The sequence below is a fragment of the Penicillium digitatum genome, chromosome 4, assembly GCF_016767815.1.
Source record: "Penicillium digitatum chromosome 4, complete sequence".
NCBI classification, from domain to species: Eukaryota; Fungi; Ascomycota; class Eurotiomycetes; order Eurotiales; family Aspergillaceae; genus Penicillium; species Penicillium digitatum.
The window spans coordinates 2,012,076-2,029,853 of record NC_089387.1 but is presented as its reverse complement, the minus strand read 5'-3'; the positions used below and the strand labels follow the sequence as shown (position 1 = coordinate 2,029,853).

Sequence of the window (17,778 nt, the reverse complement as noted above, 5' to 3'; positions counted from 1 at the left end):
GACCAGGCAAACAAGAAACAAAAGACATTACCGGCCGGGGAGAGGGAGATATAAGAGTGGTCTAGATGTGATGATCATCCCCGACCCGTTCCTGCTTCTTTTTAAGGGACCAACAGAGAAAAGGGATTGTTCATGGAAAAATGAAAGGTGAAAGATGTGTTTACATGCCAGGGGAGATCAGCTTACCCTCAGCACGGCTGTTGGGGTGCCAGCCACCAGCGTAGGGGGCAGCGCCAAGCTCCTTCTCGTACTGACGGATACGGGCCTCCAGCTCGGGACGGAAGTGGCGGATCAGACCCTGGATAGGCCAGGCGAAGGCCTCACCCAGAGCGCAGATGGTGTGACCCTCGACCTGCTTGGTGAGCTCCTGGAGCATGTCGATTTCGCGCTCGCGGGCATTTCCGGTCTCGAGACGCTGCATCATCTGCATGGTCCATTTGCTTCCCTCACGGCAGGGGGTGCACTGGCCGCAAGACTCGTGCTTGTAGAAGGTAGACAGGCGAGAGATGGCGCGGACGATATCTGTGGACTTGTCCATAACGATGACAGCAGCTGTACCCAGACCGGTCTGGGAGTCCTTGAGGGCGTCGAAGTCCATGAGCTGGTTGTCGGCCACGGACTTGGGGATGACGGGAGTAGACGAGCCACCGGGGATAACGGCGAGCAGGTTGTCCCAACCACCGCGGACACCTCCACAGTGCTTCTCGATCAGCTCTCGCAGCGAGATGGACATCTCCTCCTCTACTGTGACGGGGTTGTTGACGTGACCGGAAATACAGAAGAGCTTGGTACCGGCGTTACGCTCACGGCCGAAAGAAGAGAACCAGTTGGCACCACGGCGCATGATGGTCGGCGTCACAGCAACGGTCTCGACGTTGGTGACTGTGCTGGGGCAACCAAACAAACCGACTGCGGCAGGGAAGGGGGGCTTGAGGCGGGGCTTGCCGGCCTTGCCCTCAATTGACTCAATGAGAGAGGTCTCCTCACCACAAATGTAGGCGCCCATTCCTCGGTGAATGTACACATCGAAGTCATATCCAGTACCGCAGGCGTTCTTGCCGATCAGGCCGGCCTCGTAGGCCTCGTTGATAGCCCGCTGGAGAACAGTAGCTTCGTGGTAGAACTCGCCACGGATGTAGATGTAGGCAGCGTTGGCGTTCATAGCACGACCCACCACCAAGCAACCCTCGATCAGCTTCTGGGGGTCCTTTCGCATGATCTCTCGGTCCTTGCAAGTACCGGGCTCACCCTCATCTGCGTTGACAACCAGGTAACGAGGGCGAGGGTCCTTGTCCCAATCCTTAAAGTTCATAAAGGACTGTTGAGCAGCGGATCAGCCCGGGTATTCCAAAACACTCGCGTTCGTCCGAATTGCGTGTAGGCCACTTACGTATTTCAATCCTGAAGGGAAACCAGCACCACCGCGGCCACGGAGGCCAGATGCCTTGATCTCGGAGATGAGCTGTTCATGGCATTAGCAATTGATAATTCCCTTGCCCGTCAATTGTGCGACAACCCACCCAATCATCACCCTTCAAAATCATGTCCTTGGTGCGGTACCAGTCACCATATTTCATTGATGACTTCAAATCGGTTCCATGGTGTCCGTAAAGGTTGGTGAAGATCCGATCTTGGTCCTTAAGTCCGCCATAGTGCTTCACGGGAGGTGCCTCCGACACAGATGCGAAGGAGCGGGCGGCCGCCCCCTGGGCGCGGAGGGAGCGGGTCGAGAGTTGAGAAAGGGAAGAGGTGGAGGGAGCCGCCGCTCTGGATATCATGATGACGGCGGGGGTGACAATGCGTGGTGAGGGTCAAAAGGTCGTGGAGAAGGAGGGAAGGGAGTCGTGGAGCTCACGGCAATTCCTGCGCTTGCTGAATGATCCGCCTTTGGGCTCGATATGATTGGGTGGCAGTGCAACACGTGATCAACCTGCTGAGTAAGTATTCCAGATTTGATCATAGCGACCTCAATAATGCTGAACCACGTGACTTTGTATACATCAAGGCACCGCCGCTTTTAGAAGCCTGCTTCTCTAGCACATCTTCAAGTTTCCATTTTAAATGAATGCTCATGGCGATCTGTTCTGTTAAAATTATTTTTCCAAGTCTGGAGAGCTAAGACAATGGACACAAAACAAGCTGGCCGAACAGTAAATAACTTTTTCATTTCCATGCCCACAATCTCATTATTTATTCCTGTGGCACATAAACGCATGCCTGCTTCAACATAGAAAGTGATCCCTCCATCTTGAGGATCTCAAATGGCTCAAGGGGAATCATCACCATTTCCGAGCCAGCCACTGTCCATGCCCATTGAAGCCACTCTGAGTCTAACCACCCATTAGCCTCGGTGAGCCAATTAGCTCCATCACCAGGTGCCCATGAGCTCGGTTGTACGGTCTTAGCATATTCTTGGAACTGACGTATTGTTTCACTAGCTTCGTCCATTCCGGGCTCAATGGATCTGGAAGTGTCAGAAGGGGGAGGGTATTGCTCAAGCAGGAAAGTAAACCATCGGTTGAGACGCGAAGACAATCTTGACCGTGCCTCTGACGAATTGTATGTTGCAACTAGCAAGCAAATAACCGTTGCAAACATAGTTTGTGGATCGGTGGATAAACTCGGGACGGTTTGGCTCGCCACTCCGAGGGCATGCTGGAAGCATGTCTGAGCTGGCTCCTGCATTCCAGCCGGGAGAAGGCTAAAAAGCTCGCCTAGTCTGAACAGCTCACCGTTTTTAGTGATAAGTGACGGACGCTCTAGGATACGAACTCGGATCCGGGATATGACATCGTCTGAGAGAAGACCGGCCGGGACGCGTGCCATCAGTTCATGCAGAAGGATCTTGGTATCCTCCCAACTTTCACCGTGCTTGTGTTCCCTGCCACGTAGGATAGTCCAAGTAGCAATAACCAAGGCAGCCTGATCTAATGTTATCAGTCCATTGCGGTAGATCTGAGAGTGGGTCTGGTTCAGGGTTGTTGGTTGCAAAGGCAGATGCTCCCCACTGGCTTTCAGGTTTGCAGCGTGAGCCATCAGCTCAAAGCTAATTTGAGCAAGGGCAGCATAGACACTATGGCTGTTTCCATATCCTGGGGCAATGCGAATACAGTCTTCAGTGATCTCAAGCGATTTGCGCTCGCGCGTGTTTGATTCCATGACGGTCAATGCGTTGAACAGTGCCGGTGAGAAGACCGAGTGCTCCATCGTTGTCTCGGGGGCCAGTAGTGGGTAAAACGGATTGAAGATGTAATAATGGTCCTCAATATTCTTCGCAACCTGAGGGAACAGTTCTAGCTGGCGAGCCTTGGCTGCGCCGAGCGGGCTGTCGGGCTTCACACCCAGATGAACAATGCGATAATCGGTTGGATTGCCGGCAATGCAGAATCCATAGTTTATCAACACTAGGTTATAGTCAGTCTCTGTAAGGATTCAAAATGTTTTAAAAAGCTTGATCATCACGACGTGGCCAACGCTGTACATACATTGTTCATTATTACGAGGGCCATAATTGTTTGAAATTTCTTGGCCTGCTGAGTGGTCTTCAAGCACCAGAAGGCCAATATCCTTATCACCCGCTCGCCACTCAACCTTAGCCATTGGTCGATGGTTTGGAAGGTCGATGAGCGGAAGGAGTGCTGAGACTCCATCCTCCGGAAGATCGCCAGGCTGGACAGCCCCGGATAGAACCTTTGCCGAGAACGCCCGGGAGGTGATGATAGTTGAAGCCCAGAGATACAGCTCCCTGTATACAAATCAGCATGATGTTTCCTCAGGCTGCATAACTGGACAGATCATAGCAGTATTTCATACTTACCACGTATACGTCTCACAATCTGGGAATCCAGTTGCACCCAACTGAAGATATCCTGAATCATACTTCTCCTCCCATATCTTAATCCTCTCAACAGCAGCCTCAGGAATGCCAGTGCCTTGAATCCAATCTACATCCTCCTCCCCAAAGAACAAAGGGGTGGTCAATTGCCCCGGTTGGGGCAGGGTACGAAGATACGGATACCAGAACCCCTCAGGGCCCCGTAGATACTGTGCCATGAGGAAGAAGGCAAAAGTTTCCTCCGGCCCGACCTCATCGATCCATGTCCGCGGAAGATCCACGCCGTGTTTGGGGAATGAGCCCCGTGATGACTCGTAGCCAATGGCATTGTACCAGGACATTGACACTTCAATTGGTGTGTTAATTACCCGGGTCTCTTTCGGGATGGCTTCTGGCCAATCGGCTCTCACTTGCAAGTGCACGCCGCGCAAGGCATCTTGTGCGATGCGGACGCTCTTGTCGATCGTGCCACCATGCTGGATGAACCAGTTCACTAGATCTAAGTGGCCGTTTAGGCTTGGATCAACTTGCCTGGTTTGTGTTAGATCTGTTTTGAAATTCTTGGTTGGCATTACCCTAGGAATGACGTATCTCCGGACTGCACTTACTCCGAGGAAGCTGCCATTTTTCAGGCAGACCGGTAGATTTGGTTTGATTGATCTTTTCTCTCAGGTACGGCTGTTTGCCACTGACACGGTTACTCAAGAACGGACTTGGTTGTATCGGTCAAAGTCCAGAGGAAAGAATTGATGCGGGATGGTGGGGGCCCGCTTTTTTTCTGCGAGATTCAACGCTCTCATTTACACATGGAAGACTGATCTATGAAATATGTACACTTCCAAGCTGATCTACAAGACTTTTCTGCCAATTTCTCAACCTCAATCAATTCGCTTCTCCAGACTTCAACTATCGTACACAGGCGAATACCCAACAATCAAAAGCCACGGACTCGTAAGCCGCTCCCAGGCAAGATAGCATGCGATACATGCTAGACACAAATAGAACATGAGATCAGAAACCTCTCCATGCAGAAATTGAGGATCTTTAATGCAGAACCCCATGGCTACTCCATCGATGGAAAGTGTATATACAAACGCCATGCCACGATGGCAACGTAAAATCCCCCACCGTTTCTCCCGGCGAGTTATGCCGTCGTGGCCACGCAATCAAATGCAAAAAGTCCAAGCTTAGCTCGAGGTCGAGGACTTGCGGCCAGGGACCATGATTTCCACCAATCCGTCATCCTCGCCATCGCTGCTGTCGTTTTGCTCGTCTTCGTAATGAGAGCTCACAGCCCGGGGTCGGCGGAAGTTATTGTATCGACCAAGTCCCGAGAGGTTGGAGTAACCAAGAGATTCATTTATGATAGCCTCATCCTCATCATCGGAGTCCATCATGCCAATGCCACCCGGTCCGACCATCTCGCCCATTTCATCATCGTCATCTTCGACTTCGAGGGGGACACGAACCCGGCGCCTCACGGATTCTGCGTGGCCATCACCTTCATCTTCGGATGAGTTGGTTGACAGTGAGTCTGGAGGGCTAAATCCTGATTGTGGGAAGGTCGGTGAGTGTTTGACTTTGGCTGAACCGAAGTCACTATTAGGGAACGCGGAGCTGCCTCCCTCCGCATCATCATCATCGATCCCTGCAATTACGAATGGGTTGCTCGGCCAGTCTGAATCTCGATCCCCACTTCCTTCGGCCCCTCTGTCTTCTCCGTCATCCTCTTCATTTTCTGATGTCTGTTGCTTTTGGGCGGCAAGGCGCGCAGCTAACTGCCGGCGTGCCCGAGATGGACCGAGGCTCAGTGGAGCTGGGGGCGGGGGTAAGATAGGAATAGGTTGACTGGCTGAACTTGTCAACACCTATGAGAAAGTCACGTCAGTAAAAGTAAACAAAGGTTTACAGCCCACGGCCTGTGAGATGAGAGGGAAAAGTGCAAAAGAAGCCCGGGTCAGAACGAAAATGGCACACAAGCCTCTGGGCTGGTATTTCCAATGTGTCATTGGCAGTGACCATCGGCCAACAAACAAATCGCCAGTCTGAGTAAAACCGCAGAGATTACACAAGGAGACAGATAGGTAGATGGAGATTCGGAGCCTCCGCAGGGTATCGATGGCGCCTCTCGCTAGAGCCATTGATACATGAGCCGAGGGAGGGAGGGGTGGGGGGATTAAGATCAAAATCCGGGAAGAGATAGGGAGACAACGGATGCACAGAGGATGCACGGTGTCGTTAAAGGATCGTGCGTTATTATGTCAGAAGAGGGCACCCACATTGTCAATGTCATTTTGATCAGCATTTCCAGAGTCTCTGTCTTCCTGGTCCTCCATTTCTTCGTCCTCGTCATCGCTTGAGCTGGCAAAGCCACTCAAAATGGAGGTGCCACCTCCACCAAATGCCCCACCGGAGACACTTCCATGGCTGAGATCGAAGTTCTGGAAGGTTGAGCCACCGATTCCTCCATTCAACCCTGCACTCGCCAGAGCATTGGAGTTAGAGAAGCCTTGGCCAGAGTTGGGGTTGTTGAGGCTAGTCTGGCGAGACCCAACCGACACATCGGGACGAACACCGCCGAGAATGGCATTGTCCCGCTCGCGAGTCTCTGACAAAGTCTGCTCGACGTACTCAATCCAGTCAGGATTCAACACGCTCTCCATAACGGACCGTGAAAGCAACTCTGGCGGATGGCGCTCGCTGAATTTAACGACTTCCTCCGCAACGAGAGTAAGGTGTCCCATGTATCCGAGGCGGATTTGCTTCGTCCGCTGAGTCTCATCACTGCGCTTCTGTCCTTCAACTATCGCGGTGGTGATCCGTCCAGTGTCAAATACATTGACAGCAAGTGCCCGGTTGTAGCCACGCTCCATGGGCCCGTTGAAAACCTGTTGAATCACATCGTAAACAACATTGTGAAGGAAATTGTTCCATGGGAAGCGGAAGAAGAAGCCCTATTAATGATTAGCACGCGCGTTTAACTGTTTCCAAAACAAATACTAACCAGGATCGTTGGGACCACTTTGTTTTCCACGAATTGGACCTTCAAGTAATCACCGACGACGGGTTGCCCGTCGGTGTCGAGTTGGATGTATTGTTCGGCTGAATCTTCATCGCCTCCGTCGTTCAAAATGCTTGTGTCCTCGACCTGTGCAGTAACACTAGACGCTTCTTCCGAATGATCGGCAGGAGCCGAGTTTGGTTCCGATGCTTGTTCCTTCGAGAAAAGAGGAGCTGGAATATCTTGAGAGACAGAAGCCAAGGGCTCCTGGTTGTCTTTTCCAGGCTTTTGCTGCTCGCCTTGTGGTTCATATTCAAGATGCAAGCTGTCAAACTGTTCACGGAGACCAATAGTAGGTGACGAGGGGCAAATGAGGTTAGTGGAACTCTCAGATGAACTTGTGGCTTCGTCGAAAGACACCGGCTCTGGTGCTGTGGTGTCGGGTGGGGGAATTCCGCTGACCGTCTCTTTTGGCTGCGAGGATGCAATGGTCGTTGTGTCGGCACCGGATTTTGCGCCCACTAAAACACCAGATGCAGCAACATCCTCGAACTCTTCTTCTTCGCCCACGTGTGGCAGTTCTGTGATCTTGATATCTTCTGGATATCCAGAACTGAAGACTGAATCGTTTGCGAAATCGGCCGTAGTATCATTACAATCAACTCCAGAATGCTCGTCTTGGTGTGGATCGAAAACTCCTTCACGGATCAACCGCTCACGCTCCGCATCTCTCTGCTTGACGTACTCATCACTACCTGGTTCATTCAGAAGGCCCATATTACTGCAATGAAGAAGCTCTGCCATCAATTCGCACGTCTTGAATCGGTCGAAACCAAGCGGCTCAATTTTCCCACCCCATGCAGAGTTCAACTTTCCTCGCTCAACAGTCTTTAGATGATTTCCATCATGGATAGTGTGCTGGGAACTTTGAATAAGAGCCATGAACTGAGGAATATGTTTGGCGAAGAGACGTAGCAGTGTTCCAAGGTAGATTGGGTCGTAAGTGGTGAGCATTGTATCGGGCCCGCCAAGGGACTCTGGATCATAGTCGGAATTGTTCTTGCGAATTACCTCAATGACAATACCCACGCCCACAGTCAGGGGATTGCCGCCCTTGAGCATGGCATCAATTAGCTGCTGTACGCACTGGGTCGAGACAAGCTGACGGGTCAAGCTATTAGGACCAATACATGACTGGTCGTTCGGGCTTGCGTTTGCCGATATAGTGATGATCGCCTTCAAAAAATCACCCGCCGAGGTTTGAACGGATGCCGGACGATCATGCGACAAGAAGCACAGAAGGTTGGGGATCAAATCCTGGGATCTGAGCCAGTCGACGGTACCCTGACCCCCCTCCGCCTTCTCGAGGCTGATGATTTTCAGGAGGAGGTCCATGACCATCGGGTTATCAACATGCTGCAACAATGCCGGGACGATTCCATCGAGGGTCTTGAGGAACTCCAGCATCTCATCTGTCTTTTTATCAAGCAAAGTCTCGTTTACTTTCGTGAAGTAGCTTGCCTGCAATGAATCAAGAGGTGGGGATCGTCGCAGGAAGCCCCAAAAGTCTTGCAAGTATGAAGGGTTGGCCATCATAGATTCGAGAATGGACCAGGTCTCTGATGAGAGAATCTCACAAGCGATATAAGCATGCCTCAGGCGATTCTTCTCAACTTTTTCTAGGTCCTCTGGGTGAAGAATATCCCTCAGCGGATCCCCTTCCTTCTCCTCGTCTGTGTCCGTCTGTTCCGCAGAAGTGGCAGCATTCTTGCCCTTCTCTGAAGCGTCTTTTGCATCATCTTCATCTTTCTCTTCGTCATCATTCACCAAGCTCGGTGCAATGACATAGTCCATAAGCCGTTTCAAGACATGATCCTCGCGCAGGTATTCAATGAGTTTCGTATTAAGCTGTTTCAGTTCTTGGATGATTTCGGGCTCATCTAAAAGCTCCTCGAGGGTGACATCGGGTTTGTCAAGCAGGGTATCGATGGTGGAGATATTCGCATATCCCCCAAAGCGCCAAAACATGATGGAGTATATAGCCGAGGGAAATGATTCGTAAAATAGATTCGTTTCGTTCGTCTCCGAGATGTCGTAACGGAGCAGTCTATGGTACAAGGGTTGGTCGAAAGATCGGGTTCCCAGGAGAGGTTGCGCGACAGCCCGATACACCGGCAAGCCAAGCGTGGTGTCCACACACAGAGACCAGGTCGCGCAGGTTGGGTGGGGTACGCTCGACCGTCACGGCCGATAAATGACTGGAGATGGAGAATTAATCGATTGAAAAACCGAAGCGATCTAGCGCTGTGGGAATAGAGAGTAAATTAGCAATCGATTTCACACTTGCATCACCAGCAGTCCCGATGGTGTGTACCCGTCCGCCTTCGCCGAGTGGGTGCGACAGACGGATTTGGAGGATCTAGTCAGGGGAGTTTATAGGAGCTGTTGAACTAAAAGATAGAAAGCCCTTTGATAGAGCGTACCTTCAATCTCGAGGGAATGACGAAGAAATAGAGAAATCCGAACCTCCCTGTGGGTTTGGAGAGGGGAAGATGAAGAAATGGGAGGTGGAGTTGGAGAGTCAAAATGAGCAGACTCTGGGCACACACGCGGAGAGAGAGACGGGAAGGGTGACTCAACACCTGTCCATCAAGGAAGCAGTTGAAGAGGGAAGAAAGAGAGATTCCGCTTCGGGGGAAGCTGTGCTGATCGATTACCGATCCCTGATGGCCACGAGCCCTGTAGAAGCAGGGGCGGAAACACGTATGTAATCACCGCGGGGATAAAAATCTCCAGATAAGAATGAACTACGAGATCCCTGAATAAATATGATTGAATTGGATTTATATGTTTATTTACTTTATTTTGCAAATTTTTTTTTTTTTTAATCTCACTTATCGATGCCTGTGCTTTTTAAATTTCCATCTCATCTCATCATGGGGTCAGCTGCATGAAAATGACAGTGGGTACTGGGTACAACCCTTCCCCGCCAGATTTGTGTGTTAAAACAAGTATCAATTACCTTCTTTGCTCTGTCCCACGTCGTAGCCCAACTTAACTACCACAGTGAATCCAAGGATCTCGATCAGCGAAAAGTAAATATATCATCTGGCACTCCGTCCGTAAGTTTTGTAAAATCCCGTCGCATACATCTCCCCACTAAGGTGAAACAGGCTAAACTTGGTATAAAACTTATGTGAAATGAAACTTTGTATGTACTTTACGATCACGTGCTTGTAGCCTCAGGCAATGAAGTTGCTCGTATGTTGTTATGGGAGCCCGTCTCCTTTTCCAATACAACGATCAGACACAGAATCATAGACCATATAGTTTTCGAGGAACTGCTCGCACAAGTCGTGTGCATGGTCAACTGAGCTATCAATGGTGAGATAACAAAAAAAAAGGTGCGTATCAACATTCTCATCAACTGCGCTTGATTTATAGAAATTCATGCGCATAGTTTCCCAAAGGCTACCGAAGTAAGCGAACAATAAGAATCATTTTGCTGAATCTAGGCTGTCGATTTCCATACGAGGGTATAATGCATTTTAGGTCAGATGAGAGGTGCCCTCACGCAATGATGAAGCTTAGCAGAATTCCGGGGGCCAATCTTCCATTATTTCCCGCATTCTTGCACATGAAATATAACAAATATTTTTACAAAGCATATCCAAGTAGTGGCTAAACTGAAAGGAGTACTAGGAACTCGCGTCTCGGGGTATTTTGCGTTTTCTGTGAGGGTCTGATGGAGATTCTTAGTTAGTCCTCTTTGTATTTTTAGGTATCATGCTTAATTATCAGTTCCGTTAGGTCGACGAAATTGCGATGACCCCTTCAATGTACAAGATAATTACAATGCGACCCCTCACCCTCCTCACGCTCTATCTCTCATGTAATAAAGCCTTAAGCCTTGTAGATAGTACACTGTGATGAATCCCTGCTTGTAAATTGAAAAGTTGTGTTTATATTTTAATCATTCCCCGCCTATACTCTAGCTACAACACCAATAGGGGGGGGGGGGGGGGGGGGGTAAAAGAAAAACTGCCCAAAGGACTACCAAAAAGATATCACCCTAGGTCGCTTTATACGGGCAACTATTTTTTTTTCATGAGCTACCTATTGTTCCTAAACGGTTCCAATTCGTCCCCTTAACAAGGCTACGAGAGAGATCAGATTGATGACACGATGCAATGAAAGTCTCCTCTATCAAATTGCTGCCTTTATCTTTCCTTTTCCTCTGTGAAGCCCCCTACAGCACACATACACTTCGTCAGTAAAGGGAGATCTAGTGGGCTTTCTGATTTTCCACTTTCACTAAAAGTACAGAAACGAGAGAAAGACAAGCATGAGAGAAGGACACGTTCCTATCAACACCAACTATATTTTAATTACACGATAATCTTCCCTGCCGCCATTCATCAAGCCTACTATAAAGAGTCGCTTCCTTGCGCTGAGACATTCACTTTAAGTTGAGGAAAAGGTGCTGGTGATCTAGAATTGTTTCATACTAACCACTTGCTGTGATAACCTGCACCCTTTGTTGCCATACAACAGCATTACCATCTAGCCTGTAGGGCAGACTTCTGCTTGCCGGTGATCATTTATTCCTTTGCCAGACAGCCGGTTGTGCTAAAGTTCCGGGCCTTCGATTGGCACCACACCAGAAACCTTCTGCAAAGCTCAGATTGCGATTGATGTTCATATCAATACTCTGCAATCCATACTCAATCCGAAACTAGTTTGGGAGGCAAGGCCCATCGGTTTAGATCATTCGATTGGCAGTGCTGATTGGCCTATTGATTGGCCCGCCTTGTTTTAGATTGGGTCCGTACCATCTGATATCCCTGCAGATCTGCAGATCAGTCCTGGAGACCCTCGAGCGGCCTTTGATGGCACTTTCGGCACTTCCCTTCCACACCCCGGGGCCACACAAAAGGGGGCCACACGGTTTAACTCTAAAGCTGGTTGACTCAACATGAGAATGCAATCTCTCAATTCAAAATAACAGGGGATCTACATTGAGTTAAAAATTAAGACCAACTAGTTGTCAAAAAGACGTGTACGGAGCATTTCAACGTACGACAAAAGGTCTATCCACAACCACCATAAAGAAAAAAATCCTACTGTGGAATTTTGCAATGAAGGACATGGTGCTAGAATCCATAATCATGTCCACACTACTCTACAATGTTGCGGTCGAGAAGGATAAATTTAACTTTCAACCGTGCAGCGCCAACCCCGATTAGGAATCCGACAGCCCTATGTAGGCAGGTAATTCTCCGAACAATCTCCAGTCCGAGTGGGGCAACATCAAAAATACAAGATCGGTTCGACTGCTTGAAACACCAGGACGGACTGAGTTAAGAGACCCAGCGATATTACGTCTTATGCATGCTCTGTGGATAAATTAACCCAGAAAATTCCTTGGTTGTAGGTCACATCAAGTCGAATTGTAAGGTCTATAAGGTCGATAGGTGGACTATATACACACATCAGGTCAAACCTATAAGAGAAAAACAAGTTGCATGTGGCACTATCACCACCCAAACTATGTTTTCTTCATTCTAGTCCTTGTGTTCAATCATGCTCACCAGACGTTCGCTTTTTTTCTCTCTCTGTTTGCCTCGTTGTTGGCTGCCGGGTTATCCTAAGACAATAGTGACATGGCCGCTACTACCTGCTCCAAGGAGCATCTTAATCTTATTCAGTCTCAGTACAGCTCGCACTGAAATTCAGGTCAGCAGGAACTTTTCAGCCTGTCTTAGGCGAAGGAGAATACCACCGTCACTCCAGCAATCCTGGGCACCGATCTCATGAAATACCTCACGGAACCAAGAGTCAGACCATCGAGCAAGCCATCAACTTTGACAAGCAAGGCGGTATCAACGCTCTTGTCTGGCAGTGTTACGCCCCCAGCTGTTTTCTCAGCACCGATCAAGAGCCGTGGTTTAGAGAATCTTACACCGAAGCAACCTAACTGTAGCCTTGAATGTTCTTGGTATTGTTTCTTGTTACTATACGGACGGCGTAGGTGTCTACTCGTCCCATGTTTGCCCATTGTGATTTCTATTGCGATGCCTCATATGAGAGATCGCATGTGACAGGCTTTCTACCTTTGATGTCAGAGAGATGGTTTCTTCGCTTTAGGGTGGACAACCAAGTCCCGATTATTAGAGCCAAAGATGAGGAGAATAGTATGATTCCAAAGCTGTATGATTTTATGGCGTCTGTATGCATGCATATATAGCAAACGATGTGCGCATACGATAAACTGAGGATGAACTAGGAGATAAGGAATCGCTGGCCCACTACGTGGGGAGCGGAGCAACCCTAAATCCACATGGATACAATCAACAACTAAGATGGCGAATCAGACGCAGGCAGGTTCTATCTACGAAGTACCCATCTCCACATCAATCAGTAGATGACCAAAATACAACCCCGGATTAGAAATAACCCTTCCGCAAAGCTCGAAAAGCTCGAAAAGCCCGAAACCCGGCCCGACTCGACCTCAAAAGGGTCGGGTTTCGGGCTTTTCGAGCTTTGCGGAAGTCTAATTCGGATATTTGGTAGCATCAAAGCACCGGCCAATAAAGGTGGTAGACCATTAAGCATTAGTCTAGTTATATTAGAAGCCCTTTGTGACTACCTACTCGAAAAGCCTAGCCTATACCTTAATGAGATGGCACTTTTTTTGTGGGATGAGCTTAATATCCAAGCGACGAAGTCTAGTTGTAGTATTAGTCGCGCTCTTGTATCAAAACGCTAGTCAAAAAAGACCGCCCGTATTAAGGCCAGAGAACGTATTCACGACCTCCGCGATGAATATTCCCACTTTGTCTCGGATTTTACATCGTACCACCATATATATCGATAAATTTAGGTATGATAAAACGATTGGCTTCAGGCGAATAGGCTAGTCTCTACTAGGAGTGACATCAGTTCAAGTGTCCAAATTCCATCGAGATCAGCGATATCAGATACTACCTATATATACTCAAGATAACATAGTGTTCTCTCGAGTGTTCTAGGGCTTGACTAATACGTCCGTTTTTGAGAATTTTATTAAGCAACTACTTCGGCATTGTGGTACATAGCCTAAGCCTAAGTCTGTGCTAGTTATGGACAACGTATCCTTTCATCACTCTAACCGAATAGAGCAGATATATTCAGAAGCCGGGGTGAAGCTACTATACCTACCTCCATATTCTCCGGACCTTAATCCCATTGAGTTCTTTGCCGAGCTAAAGGCCTTCATTCGGCGGCATAAGCAGTCATACGACAATAATCCAGACCAAGGATTCGATACCTTCCTTGAATGGTGTGTTGATATGGTTAGTGCAAGGCGGGAAAGCGCAGAGGGGCACTTCCGCCATACGGGCTTAACCGTAGAGGATATCTAGCGCAGCTACGTACACTATAGCGAGACTCGGAACTGATATTTTCGAGAGGATTGAGTACGAATTGGTGGCATAGTGGGTGGTTGAACTAACTAAGATCTAATCCATGGACGCGTTTTGGTTGGGGTGGCCAGCTCGCTTACCGAATACGTCACTCAGGGACGTGCTCACTTTTACTCAGTATTCAAAAAGCAGCAAGAGGTGAGCACTAAAACGGAAAGGGAAAGGTCTCGAGTGCCAGGTATTATCCAGTATATATATACATAACGTCTTTACTTACATAGGAAACAATTCAAGTCTCGTTGATTCTATATTTTGCCAGCATTTACCAACTCTGTTCCAGCGATTGGTTAATCACTACCTCGGTCCACCCATCGCGGTTTTATTGAGCACTGGCCACGCGCGGTCTGGAATCGCTCTCAAGTCCGCTGCCTATTTGCCCTCACCTTTATCTTTCAAAAAAATAAATCCCCCCCCCCGGCCACCCCAACACACACCATCATGAACCGACTATTTGGCACAAAGAGTACAGGTCCCAAGCCGACTCTTGAAGGTGCTATTAGCAATGTACGGTGCCCGCACAAACCCACCCCCGCTCCTCAGGAGACCCCACTAACCAAACAACAGGTCGACGCTCGAGTTTCCAGCATAGATGTCAAGCTAGCAGCGCTCAACTCCGAACTCTCTACATACCAAAGCAAGATCGCCAAGATGCGCGACGGGCCGGGCAAGAATGCCCTCCGACAGAAAGCGCTCAAGGTCCTTCAGCGACGAAAACAATACGAGGCGCAGCGCGACCAACTCTCCCAGCAATCATGGAACATGGAGCAGGCGGGCATGATGCAGGATAATTTGAAGAATGTGATGACGACGGTGGACGCGATGAAGACCACGACCAAGGAACTCAAAAAGCAGTATGGCAAGGTCGACGTGGATAAGATCGAGCAGATGCAGGATGAGATGGCGGAGCTGATGGAGGTCGGGAATGAGATTCAAGAAAGTATCTCCCGAGCCTATGATATCCCTGAAGATGTTGATGAAGCCGAGTTGGATGCAGAGCTGGAGGCGCTTGGAGAGGAATCTATGTTTGAGAGCAGCATAGGCGAGAGTGCCATGCCGAGCTTCTTACAGGATGAGGTGGCTCCGCCGCAGTTTATTGATGAGCCGCCGGAGCAACATAAGGTCAAGGAGGCCGCGGGCGGACTTGGATAAGACTAATGTTAAAGCGTACTTTTGTTTAGCGACAACTAGGTGTTCTTCCGTGTCACGACACAGGCAGTGGAGTTGATTGGATGTTTTATTTCAACTTGCAATAAGCTACCCTCAATTCATCCAGGCATCATACCATAGTAGTTAGCATGTGCATTTCCCAGGCTCCATGGATCTGTTTTTGCTGCAATCAGGGACGTGGTTGGTCATTCCCATCGTCCCGGATGCGCATCTTTTGTATTACGGAAAGCATCACCAGAGACTACGCTTTGCCCATTCCCACCAGTACTAGCAGAGCCACATTCATAACAACGATAACAATCCACACAAGGACTGTAACTACCGAAGTGAGTAGGTTATTCCGCATCGGCACGGTCACCACATTAACCTCGCCATCTGGTCCGGGAGGTTCTTCGGTCCGAACAGTCATGTAGCGATTGAGGCAAGTGAACCAGATAAGTGGCGCTGAGACAAATGGCAGAATAACACTCAAAGCCACCTGACTCGCAGTCAAAGTCTTGTCAAGACCCTCCTTGCCAACAGCCGCAGCAATGATGATGCTGGGAATGATACTGATCGAGCGGGTGATGAGTCTTCGAAGCCAGGGTCGGATGGTCCAGTTCAGCATCCCCTCGCTCACCATTTGCCCAGCGATGGTGCAGACGATTCCAGCAGAGATACCAGATAGCAATAGGGCCAGAGCAAACACTAAGCCAGCAGCTGGTGCGATCGACTGGGAGAGCAAGCTGTGAATTCCGAAGAGGTCGGCATTGTCTCCGCCAGGAACATCATAGATAGCAGCACCCGCGACAATAAGGATTGAGCTGTTCACAAACAAGGCGAAGGTAAAAAGTGACAGCGCCAACTCGATGATCGAGTACTTCATGCAGCCGCGGATTGCATGGATCGACGGGCGATATTTTACTTCGCCGTCGGCGTTGCCTAGGGGCACCGAAGTCTCTACGTAACCAGAATTGACGTCGAATTCCTTGAGGCGGGATTGAACCACGCCGCTACCAAGAAACAGGGAGTGTGGCATGACAGTGGCACCGAGGATTCCACAACTTTGGTAAAGACTATAGATGCGTTAGTCACTGAAAATTTCACGGCAACCGAGCGGCAACCGAGCGGCAGATTCGATAGACTTACCCTTCTGATTTAACGATCGCTGAAGATGGCAGATATCCGCGGAACACTTCGCCAATTGACTGGTTCTTCACAAGAGAGAGCTGAATGCAAAAGCAAACAACAACGCCTAACACCAAGGCCATGACGAAGAATTCGAAGAGCCGAAGCCCCCACATCTTACCATTAGGTCGGTAGAAAATGAGAATGAAAAGAACATCCGCCAATGTGATAGCACAACCAGCTACCAAGGGGATCTTCAACAGCAAGTTCAAGGCGATCGCTGATCCAACCACCTTTACAGGTTTGTCAGTACATCCATCAAACGCCTCTTAAACCCAACTGCAACACTCACCTCTGCAATATCAGTTGCGATAATGGCGGCTTCCGCGAGGATATAGAGACAAATCACGAGCCATTTCGGCAGGTGCTCTCGGCAATTTTCGGCCAGGTTCAGACCCGTCACAGAACCTAGCTTGATGCACAGGGACTGCAGGAGAATGGCAAACAGGTTGGAAAGCAGGACGATGAACAACAGGGCGTATTTGAAATCTGCACCAGCTGCGACGTCGGTGGCGTAATTTCCGGGGTCAATGTAGGCGACAGCGATGAGGAAACCGGGGCCGATGAAACGGCCGAACTTGACCAAAGTTCGAGCGCAGTGCAGAAAAGAAGACGTCACATAATTTAAAAAAGGTTGGCGAGGTGATCCGCTGCTCCTCGGGGGTGAATCACCTCCCGAGTCCGCAGCGATCACTTCGCCGCTTGGCACCTTTTCCGTTCCGGGGTCTTGCTCTTGCTGACTGTTTGATCTGTCATCGATGGATAGCGGATCATCTGCTGCTGCATTGGCAGAATTGGCATGTCTACGATGGACTCTAGAATTGGCTAGACCATTGAAGTCATTCCGCGTAGTGGTGTCCGGGCTGAAGGGCGGTGGACTTTGATTCCATCTCGGGTTTTCGAGAGTGTCGTCAGTCCGCGAGGGGCAATTCATGGTTGCCGGCTTGATTCTAGTGTCTTGGCTCTGAATGTTGATGATTTCACCTTGAAGAAGTCTTGGGTTCTTGGGTGCAATGAGGTTCACATTCAATGAGGAACTTGGGGAATCCTGCGAGAGTCCGAAATTGCCCGACCATCGTTCTTCCATTCTGGAACCCACAAACCCTATATATAATCAATCTCACTTTGTCTCACATGCTTCAAAT

General features: G+C 49.3%; 5 protein-coding genes across 5 annotated transcripts; 1 reads left to right on the top strand and 4 right to left on the bottom strand.

Moving 5' to 3' along the window:
* Positions 1 to 160: 160 nt before the first annotated feature.
* Positions 161 to 1,778, bottom strand: Pdw03_0679 (NADH ubiquinone oxidoreductase, F subunit; the record flags this gene model as incomplete). The annotated part of the gene is made up of 3 exons (XM_014680455.1): positions 161 to 1,318; positions 1,391 to 1,462; positions 1,521 to 1,778. 3 exons carry the CDS (start codon positions 1,776 to 1,778, stop codon positions 161 to 163), a joined length of 1,488 nt encoding a protein of 495 aa, XP_014535941.1.
* Positions 1,779 to 2,190: 412 nt separating this feature from the next.
* Positions 2,191 to 4,460, bottom strand: Pdw03_0678 (SET domain protein; the record flags this gene model as incomplete). Its single annotated transcript, XM_014680454.1, has 4 exons — positions 2,191 to 3,404; positions 3,486 to 3,745; positions 3,818 to 4,366; positions 4,444 to 4,460. 4 exons carry the CDS (start codon positions 4,458 to 4,460, stop codon positions 2,191 to 2,193), a joined length of 2,040 nt encoding a protein of 679 aa, XP_014535940.1.
* Positions 4,461 to 5,022: 562 nt separating this feature from the next.
* On the bottom strand, positions 5,023 to 8,864 carry Pdw03_0677 (SIT4 phosphatase-associated protein; the record flags this gene model as incomplete). Its single annotated transcript, XM_014680453.1, has 3 exons — positions 5,023 to 5,703; positions 6,115 to 6,789; positions 6,840 to 8,864. 3 exons carry the CDS (start codon positions 8,862 to 8,864, stop codon positions 5,023 to 5,025), a joined length of 3,381 nt encoding a protein of 1,126 aa, XP_014535939.1.
* Positions 8,865 to 14,737: 5,873 nt separating this feature from the next.
* On the top strand, positions 14,738 to 15,448 carry Pdw03_0676 (Snf7; the record flags this gene model as incomplete). Its single annotated transcript, XM_014680451.1, has 2 exons — positions 14,738 to 14,803; positions 14,864 to 15,448. 2 exons carry the CDS (start codon positions 14,738 to 14,740, stop codon positions 15,446 to 15,448), a joined length of 651 nt encoding a protein of 216 aa, XP_014535937.1.
* Positions 15,449 to 15,707: 259 nt separating this feature from the next.
* Pdw03_0675 (Natural resistance-associated macrophage protein) lies at positions 15,708 to 17,720 on the bottom strand (the record flags this gene model as incomplete). Its single annotated transcript, XM_014680450.2, has 3 exons — positions 15,708 to 16,521; positions 16,595 to 16,866; positions 16,926 to 17,720. The coding sequence occupies 3 exons, from the start codon at positions 17,718 to 17,720 to the stop codon at positions 15,708 to 15,710; spliced, it is 1,881 nt and encodes a 626-aa protein (XP_014535936.2).
* Positions 17,721 to 17,778: the final 58 nt, after the last annotated feature.